The 10070-nt window shown below is 31.8% G+C and overlaps 2 protein-coding genes across 3 annotated transcripts; one reads left to right on the plus strand and one right to left on the minus strand.

The window, feature by feature from the left end:
* Window positions 1–677: 677 nt before the first annotated feature.
* LOC132725534 (ficolin-1-like) lies at window positions 678–1329 on the minus strand. Its single transcript, XM_060710669.1, has one exon. The coding sequence runs from the start codon at window positions 1218–1220 to the stop codon at window positions 678–680; it is 543 nt and encodes a 180-aa protein (XP_060566652.1). The 5' UTR covers window positions 1221–1329.
* A 3856-nt stretch (window positions 1330–5185) lies between these two features.
* On the plus strand, window positions 5186–10070 carry LOC132725561 (uncharacterized). 2 transcript variants are annotated; one of them, XM_060710707.1, is made up of 4 exons: window positions 5186–5262; window positions 7065–7278; window positions 9170–9316; window positions 9851–10070. In XM_060710707.1, the coding sequence occupies exons 2-4, from the start codon at window positions 7080–7082 to the stop codon at window positions 10051–10053; spliced, it is 549 nt and encodes a 182-aa protein (XP_060566690.1). In that variant the 5' UTR covers window positions 5186–5262; window positions 7065–7079; the 3' UTR covers window positions 10054–10070. The 2 variants fall into 2 exon arrangements, with proteins under 2 accessions (XP_060566690.1, XP_060566683.1); XM_060710700.1 differs by having other exon boundaries at window positions 5186–5284; window positions 9851–10068.

The following is a 10070-nucleotide window of genomic DNA, read 5'->3' on the forward strand; positions in this document are numbered from 1 at the left end:
TTGAGAGATCAAATATAAATTTACATATACTGGTCTTTATAAAGCATGTCATTTACTTCGAATTTTCATACGTAACCTTGTTTTAACCTACATAATCTATTTCTAGTTAAACAATTGAACAATAATTTAAAGTCAAAATCGAGAATGATTACTAATTAAAAAATTATTATTATTATCAAAACCTATTCTTGGAAGCATTTAAAAGACAAATACAAACTTACACTTAATGTTTAAATGCATACATTTAAGCATATAGAATGGTTGAAAATTTAAGGCAAAATTTGTTATATCTGTCATGTATATAATGTCTATCCTAAGAATGTTCATAAAGTTAATTTTAGTTATAATTTACGAAATTCCAAAATGATTAACTGAATGACTACTTCTTCAATGGTAACTTTCAATAGATGTTCATTATTTTCAGCTCAACCATTCTATCAGCTGAAATATGTCAAACAGGGCATAACGACTGTGGAAATGAAACAAACATCGTCAGTACTACTATACATTTCTGCTACACTTAAAATAATATATAAAATAGTCGACATTTTCGTACTGTGATGTATCTTACCATGTCATTCCTTTCGTTAAATCGTTAAATAATGTTTAGCTGTTTTTTTTTGTTTTTTCTTCCCAGTATTGTTTCTTAATGTTCAAATTTCAGTTTCACTTTGCTGTTACGGAAAATTTCTTTTTACCTTCATCACTACGCGGCGAATAGAATAATGACGACCCCAACAAAAGTACCAAGTTATACCATTAGCGGGCGAAGAGTGATTCCCCGATAAGTATAGTCCATTCAAATTGCTATAATGACAAGCTTTGTACCACCATGCTCCTCCAAACCGTTGAGCACAGTTGTCAGACCATACGTCGTTATCCCTGTCTTTAGTCGAGAACATATTTCCATCATGGTAACTAAGACTATCACCACAGTTTCCGGAAAAGCCTTTTACATGCAATCTAAAACTTGAATCTTCGTCGTCAACTCTGAACGTGTCATACTGTGCATAAGCATGTGTAGGTGATACGTCTTCAAATGCTTCCATTTCAATTCTCAAAGAACTGTCATTAGTAGTAAGCCGATATATATTCTCAAGGCCAAGCCAGTACTCTCCTGATATGTTACCGAATCCACAAACATAATCTGACCATATTCTGTAGAAGTTTTCTGACCCATCCAGTCGGTGTTGTATAACTGTCCATCCACCATTTTTCATATCGCACCATGTCTGTATGCTTAACCTGCCGACGGGTTCTATTGTATATATACCGTCTTCCTTACATCCTTTTTCAAAAAGTGCAAGACAATCCTTTTGTTCTGTAAATCAAACATGCAAACTAAATTAATGAAATAAATAAATAAATAACTTGCCCAAAAGACCTTACCGATATCAGTATCAACTTGTTAAGAAATAGCATCACATTTCGCATTAAACAAAATAAAATAATTCAAAATGTTTCGATTGCAAACAAAGAAATAATCAACCCAATTCTAAACTTCCAATATTCTAATTAATTGGACTTCTGTGTAATGTTTATACAAGTCTACCATGTAACAAAGATTGTTTAGTAGTTACATAGAATACAATGTCTTTTGACAGGTTAAATAAGGTCGCGTGGTACATATTTGCAGAAATAAATATTGCTGTTATTGTTAATCGATTCGATAGCTAATTTTCCTAATTTAATGTCACTACGAGAAACTGCGACTTTATGCGACTGTTTGCAACCTTAAGCGTCCAAAACTTCCGCAAGTTTAATAGTTAAGATGTAAACACCTTGTTTGCGTATTCAAAGGTTGAGCTTAAAAGGCAAAAAAACCAAAATTTTTGTCTGAAGATAACATTTACTAAAACAAAACAGGCAAATAAACGGTTGAGACATGCAACAAAGGGGTTTAAAAGAATATAAAAGAATCTGTGCACCAGAAGTCCAAACATCTAAACAAAATCTTCAGAAGTGGGAACTTAGCAGCAGATCCATGTCAGTGTCCAACGGCGGTAAAACCGAGGAAAACTTGTAATAGAATCAGATTAAATCTACATCATTACCCTGATACATTTGTTCAAGTTTGACTTCTCAATGAACCTTTTGTAATTTTCATGACTAGTAGATATAGATATAATACAGAGAAAAACAGAATCCCTAATGAAAGCCCAACACGGAAATATCGAAATGTTTCAGGCTCGGTTTAATTGAGTATGTTCATGGACGGTACTGGAAAGTGCAAGTTACAGTCCACGCCCCCTAGAACCGGCTTAAGCAGAATTAAACATTCAAACACGAAAATGTGGAAATTTTGAATTCAGAAACATCCGCAGATGTGTTCATACAGCGGTAATCATGGAACCAAACGTACTCAAGTTAAAACAGTACATCTGAAGATCAAATTAAAGAGATGAGTTGATACTTTTTCAGTTATGTAACTATAACAGCTTAGTTAAAATTTCATATCATTAATGTTTTTTAATGTTTGTGTTTGGAAGAAGAAAAAACAGCACATACATTAGTTCGTAACATTGATAATTGTTTTATCTCTTGTTTTTTCTGTCTGGATGATATTTTACCCTTCCTTTTATTAATAAATAAATATACAGTAGAACTCCTATGAGTCCATCTTCGATTAGTCGATTTTCTCGATGTGCCAAATGAAATTAAATTCCCGATTTTTCCTCCTATATATTCCTTATAAAAAATCTATACATAAGTCGAATAAACTAATGTACAATGTATACATAAATTAATTTAAACATATATTATAGTAAAAGCAACACAAAATATTTGCCACATCCCTCTGAAAATGGAAAGTAAACAATTAATTATCTAAACTTACCAATAACAGGACGGTATGCAAGCATTGACCCAGGCTCCTGTTTATACGAAATCGTTCCCGTAACAAAATACGTATCACACAGTCGAAATCGTCTTCTATAGACCATAACATTTATGTGAGATTTGTTATTTCGGAAATGATTCAAACACTCTGTATAACTCACATCTGATATAGATGTTAAACGCGATTTTGTCTCCAGTCCATGATTATAGATAATTGTTTCATTTTGAGCATCTATCAACACATTTGTGAACAAATGAAACAGATAATAACATATAATCCTGCAAGCATGCATTCTGTTCAGCATTCTAAACAGCATTTGCCTTCAGTCACTTACATTAAGTCACATTTTGCTAATAGCCATTACATGATACATGCTTAAATACTAAATGCTAAGACATAAAACGTAACGCGTTTGTAATCAAGCCGGAATGCAACTTTCTAGGCACGCTTCTACAGCGTTTTTATTATCAACTGTAAAGCTGCGAATGGCGAAACAAATAAAAACCATATTAACATTGTGATGTCTTTTCGTCTATGTGAACGGAACACACTTTTCGTCACACTGGCTTAATTGTCTGTTATTTGGAAGCAACCTATATATAATGCATGACTCTTTCAATTTTATGGAATATTAAATAATTTGTAATCTATGGATACATTTAAGTTTAGCATACTAAATTTTTGTTTGTGCACACACACACACGCGCGCGCGCACGCGCGCGCATGCACGTACGCTTTATGCTATCCATTTCCAATCATGTAACTTTGTTTTGTAATTGCCTGAACAGTAGATAATCCGTTGAACGTATAATTTCGCGTGTGCTATGCTTGTTTTCTGATTATGATCAATAGGGAAACATTTTTCATTTGATGATATCATATTTGTTGCTTTAATTCTTGAAAAGAGCCCTTCTAATAACAAACCTTTAATTGTTTCATACAAAACGTTCTTTTCTCGTTAACCGTAAGATAAATTTATTTTTATCCATACAGGTGTCCTTTAAGGCATACAACTGACCTATGTTGCAATCAACGGTAATATTTGTTCAAGACATTGGACTTATATAAGAAAAAAAAACGAGACTTTTGCAAAAAAAAAATGTTTTCGTTCGGTCAAATATTAATTCCTTCCTCCAGCAGTACGCAGAAAATATTAAAAATCACCTCACATTTTATTATAAACAAAAATGAAACGAATTGTAATTATAGTTATCAATGCCATAAACATATTAAATGGTTGAAAAACAATGTATGGTAATTTACAAACCCGAGATAAAAAAAATCTGATTGCAAATGACAACTTCTAAATGCGGTTTGCCAATATCGGAACATGCTTTGAAAAGCTACTTGTCTACTATTTAAAACTGTAGGTGTTTAAACTAATGCATATCATTATACAATTCAACAATATTTTAAAGAAAGCTGCTTACGATTTTAATAAAATTAAAAAAATGATAAACTGTTCAATTGTTACGAAATGACACAATGTTAAAATATGTATGATCTAGATTGAAGGTGGTTTTCGTTAAAAGCCTTTTATGTAAATTTAGTTGCTGACTTTTTAAAGACTTGGAAATTGAATTACATTCTATAAATAGACATTGGAACTTTTTTCTCCTGTTATACAGGAATTTGAACATGTGTATGTTTCAGGAAGATCCTCAAGATTATAAACTTATTTTGGAATGACCAATGAGATTCCCTGATCTCAGTTTGTAATTGTTTAATGATCAATGCAAATTTTACATGTATTCAGTTCTGCTCTGTCAATTGTACATGAAGTCAAGCTTTTTGATCGGAAAAACAAAAACTATGTCTGAAATGCTTGACTCTGTTAATGTACCATTTCGATGTACTCACACCATTGGTTATATTTAGCTATACTATCATTTGAACCGTACGGATGGCAACGTATTTAACACCGATACCACATATTGGTCACCTGTTCTCCACCTATTTACTGCAGTTAAGAAATTGACGAAAGGTTAGCGAATGCGTAAACTTCTTATCTGTGATTGACCTGTTTTCTCCTTTACGTATAAAGTTATAGCGCGCATCTTAATGAGCGGAAAATTCACATTTATTCTTTAGTCAATTTTGAGATCCATATGGGGTTCCGCCATCCACCCCACTCCCCGTGTTTGATGTTGTTTAGTCTCAAGAAGTTGGTAAGTATTAAAATAACAAGAATAAAGATCAACAAGGCAAAGGCTACGTTCACAGGACGCCGCCCCCGGACACACCCAAGTAGGACACCCAGAGGGTACCAAACAAAAACCTGGAGTAAACTGAAAGTAGCAGTTACTAGTATGTTATTGTAGTTGATAAAGATGCAAGTATTTAAGGTAACAATCGGGAAGTTGGACGTATATTTGGTGGGACAGTTTACAAACAAACCAAAAAAAGGATAGAAAACCGAATTAGTGAGTACATACATAATAACAGGTAATAAAAATTAACGTATTTACTTTCAGGATCACTTTGATTGAATGAGAGGCTTTAATGGAAAAAGAAAATTATTTAAAAATTATATTTAATAATGTGCATAACGAAATACAGATTTCATTTTGCATAATATTTACATTCATACACAAATAAAAAGGACAAGGCGAATAGCTCGAATCAGACATTTTACTTTTGGTTTAGTCTTGAAAGCTGCATGCCGGCAAATTTGCCTAAATAATTGAAAAAGATAAAGCCTTAATAAAATTCAAGAAAAGTAAATAATAGACAATTCAAGTAATAATTCAATTAGATGTTACGTGCAATAAATAACTGGTTTTACAATATTTATAAAGATATTTTTACTGCATGACTTTGGCAGTAAGGAGTATGGCTTTTTCCCATTTATTTCATTTAAAGTGCCGTTTATAATGTGTAAATAAATGCATTTGTTCACTTGAAAATAGTTAACTTTTTTTAAAAAATGTTGTTTTTGTTTTTCAAAATGTTTATGAAAATTAGCCTAGCCTTGGAGGCATGCTGCTTTAAGGGACACCGACACTATAAGGCACCTTAATCAAAACACTGATCTTCCGTTAGAAGGCTTGATAACAGTTTTACATGCAAAATTCCATAATCCCTGGCTAACAGTTTAATGTTAGCTACCTGAACCCCTTTTTCATGGAGGCCTTAAAAGATAATCTTCATCATTATGATTTTCTCTGTAATTATCTATAACATTTTATATTGTAAATATGTAGGTCGTGATAAAAGAAGACGAAATATAAGTAAGGATGTATCTATTATATAAGTGTTTACACACAACCAAGCAGTGTGTGTATTACGTTTATTGCACATGTATATGATAACAAAAGCAATGAACTAATAAACGTATTGATACATGTTACATGATAATATAACAAAACAATCTATGTGATTTAAAAAAAATACATCATTTCCATATGACTCTATGAATATATCTAGACTATCAAATCAAACATCATTAAAGAGCGTTATTGTTTAATACCAAACATAGGACAATACCTTGTTTAAAACTGGTAATAAACATGCATTGTCGTATTATAAATGTGTATGTCTTATATACTATGACTGAGATATTGATGAAATAATTTGCATATTTTCATTTTCTGTATTTTCACTATCAAATTTTATTTCTCACTGCAGGGTATTTTCATTGGTGTCTTGCCGGGCTATTTCCTCCTAAATTCAGCCAAAACACATTTTATGTGTTTCAAAATGTTATGTCGGAAAAAATAAATATGTATGTTATAAGAAGAAATTCAAGCTTTTTGCTATAAATACAGGCTTCATTTTCAGGTTGTAGTTAAAAAAATTATCATATTCCACTCATGCTACCGCCGCTCATGACATATTTATTTTCATACCAATCAATGAAAATACATCTTGTATTGATGGAAAAAACATGCCCATATTAAAACACTCATACACATTTTTGCTTTTGTAATTTTCATCATTTAATTGACAATAATTATGCTTCTTTAAATTTTGCTATAAAGTTGTGTTGAATTAGTAAATAAATATATTTAAAAAAAGATTTGCAATTTTTATGGTGATTAAACAAAAATGGACGAAATTGAACGATATTAATTTAAAGAAAGTGCCGTGGAATAATGTCAGGTTATTTCAAGTAGACCTGATCACTGACCATTTACACTTATATTGGCATTATGACACTTTATCCTAATAAGTCCTTAAACATGTTCTTTACTATTTTTTCAACAAACATTTATTTGTTTTACAGTTCTTAACGTTGAGAATGCATGCAGACAAAGAGATCATCTTCAGTATTACTGCGATTGTTTGCGCCTTTTCACTGAGCAGTACGAGTATCGCAATTCCTTTCTGGTTAACTACTGAAATCACGGTAGACAACGTGCCAGTATACTCGTATGCCGGCCTTTGGAAGGACTGTGCTGAAGCTCTTGGGGATACAGAGTGCATACTGTTTACAGACGGTAAGACCTATCAAATAACGACAACATTATTATCAAGATATGTATATAATATCAAGATATGTATGATTCAATACGAATCACTGAAATAACAAGTGACAATTTGAGACGTTAGTTGTTTTTATCAAATAATTATGGTGGCTGATTTACGCCATGTTGTATTTTCGCAACTTCGCCTCAAAATACGAAAAAGGCGAAAACACAAAAAGATGACCATGTATAACTTTGTCGTCCCTTCGAATTGTCACCTTTTCGCATTGTTACATTTGTGCATTGTTGCATTTTTAATTTTTTCGCATTGGTACACTAAGTCTTTCACATTGTTACATTTTAAGCATTGCTGCATTTTCGCTTAGTATAAAATGTGATAGAATGTACTTGAGGATAATGTTAATTAAATTTGAAGCATGGTTACTAGAGCTGATATTTATAAATTACCCCTTGAATTTAAATTCGACTCCATTTTCCGCTAGCATATGTGTAATCAATCTGCGCATGCTTCACCGGATCGCAAATATACAAAAAAGCGAAAAGGCGTGCATACAGAAATGAAAACAGACAATAATAGGCAAAAGGAAAAACACAACAATGCGAAAAAGTCAAATAACAACAATGCGACAAAGCGAAAACACATCGATGCGAAAAAGTCAAGATGCAACATTGCTAAAAAGCGTAAATACGACAGATGCAAAGAGACGACATATTTTACGTGTCGTATTGTCGCCCTTCTTCTGTCGTATTTTCGTTTTTTCGCCTCGAAAATCCAAAAAAGTAAAAATACGGAGAGATGACAAAGTCAACTTTGTCGTCCATTTGTGTTTTCGCATTTTCGCATAAGGGAGGCAAAGAAGCGAGAACACGACATGACGCGAATCAGCCACAATACATAATCGCGCGGCTTGTAAGATTCAATAAAAATGGTTCGGGACGAGCCCTGCATATATATTTACATTACGCACATGAGTTATACAAACATGGAGAAATTATATCCAGTGAATATTTTCATAAAAATTTTGATTAAATTATGTTGCTTCCAGAAACTTGAAATAGTTGAAACAGAATGTTTTACAAAAACAGAATAAAATGTCCAGGAAACATGTATTTTAAGAATGACCTGAACCGTTTAGAAAAAATTGTGTGCATTTTCCATACGCTCTCATGAAGTGTATAGAGGATATTCAAGTGCTTTTTATATAAGAACATGACTTATTTTCATAGAGTGGTATGAAAAGAAATATTTCATGAGTGGCAGTAGCCAGAAGTGAAATATGACTTTTTTCATATTTGCATACCACAAGAGGAAGATTAATCCTGTATTTATAAAAATAAACTTGAATGTACTATTTATTATATACATGTTTCTTTTTAAAGAAATTACAATTTGAAACTCTTTAAAAAATAAACATATTCCATACAAAAAGATATTTTCAAATATCAAACAATTATAACTACAGGAAGACATTATTCTTATTTTGTGTATGTGATTAAAAGGATTATTGAACTTGTTAAACTTCATTTGAAATGTTTTTAATTTATTAGAATCGTTGAATAAAATAGTACCATCGTAGCCCGAGGCTCGCAAAATATAATTCTATTTTATTCGTTCACTTGATTTATTATTGAACCTTTACTCATTACATATCGTCCCAAACGAAATTATTTTTGATACTACAAAAAGCATTTATACGATTTATCGTATGTTATTTTCACTTTGTTTTTAATCACAGATTTTTGTGATGAATGCAATTACCAAAAAAAAAACAAAAATCATTCATCTTAATTAATTACCAGATGATCGTTCCGTTCCGTTAATTTTGCTGTAAGGATCGAGCTTGAATACAAATGTTAAGTAAAGTTCTTTCTTTCTTTAAGCTGTTTCAGTTTTCTTCTTCAGTTAAAGATTTTGTGAATGCTACGCGAGGTCTTTTGATAGTTGGAACTGTGATGGTTGGATTAAGTCTGTTACTTGTAGTAAAATACGCAGCGAATCGAAGTACAGAATCTTTAGCAAATATGCGCATAATAACTTTATTGTTAGGAGGTAAATACACATTCTCATTCAAATAATCTAAATCAATTTAATGAGAAAAGCGTTATACTTCTAAAGACTTAGTGTCTTTTGATAATTTCGATTTACTGAATATATTTGTTTTATTACATCTATTAAAACTATTTTTTTTGTATTTGAGGATTCTTTTATTCCGTCTTCATATATTTAATTATTGTTTCATTAACAAAGATGAAGGAAGAGTGAAAAGGTCTTAAGCAATTTTATAGCTACTTTACTCTTCTTATCTTTGTAGCCAGTTTTAAGTTTTTTATTGAGCAAGATGTGTCTAAAAACTATCTGGAAAAATTTTTCTGTTCCTAAATAACTTCTGATATTTCAGAATTAAAACTACACCTTGTAATGACTGAGTTTTCTGTGTTAGGGGAGAAGGTGATGCGTTGACGTTAGCCGTCAATGAACCATCTTATTATAATAATTAAACCAAATCTCCACTATTTTCAATTTTGCTGTTCTTGGCATTTTTAAGGATTCTGTTTTTCTTTTCTTTGTTTTCTCCGTTTTCAGTTATTTTAGTTATAACAGCAATGATCGTGTTTGCAAGCAACACTACAGATTCTGGTCTGACATATGGGTCAGCATTTTATCTGACATTACCTTCCTCGGTTAGCTCTATTATTGCTGCATATGTTGTCTTCAGAGCAAAGAAGAGCCATGTGTCGCACGGATATAGTCCAATAGGTTTTGAATCTGCGAGAACGAGTGTTTGATTAATTATTCCCTATCA

The sequence above is a fragment of the Ruditapes philippinarum genome, unplaced genomic scaffold, assembly GCF_026571515.1.
Source record: "Ruditapes philippinarum isolate M1 unplaced genomic scaffold, ASM2657151v2 ctg5354_1_1_1_1, whole genome shotgun sequence".
Lineage (NCBI taxonomy): Eukaryota > Metazoa > Mollusca > Bivalvia > Venerida > Veneridae > Ruditapes > Ruditapes philippinarum.

Coding starts and splice junctions, on each gene's coding strand:
- LOC132725534 (XM_060710669.1), bottom strand. CDS start 1,220: ATGAAAAATGGTGGATGGACAGTTATACAACACCGACTGGATGGGTCA.
- LOC132725561 (XM_060710707.1), top strand. CDS start 7,080: ATGCATGCAGACAAAGAGATCATCTTCAGTATTACTGCGATTGTTTGC. Junction 7,279..9,169: donor GTGCATACTGTTTACAGACG/GTAAGACCTATC, acceptor TTTCTTCTTCAG/TTAAAGATTTTGTGAATGCT. Junction 9,317..9,850: donor AATAACTTTATTGTTAGGAG/GTAAATACACAT, acceptor CTCCGTTTTCAG/TTATTTTAGTTATAACAGCA.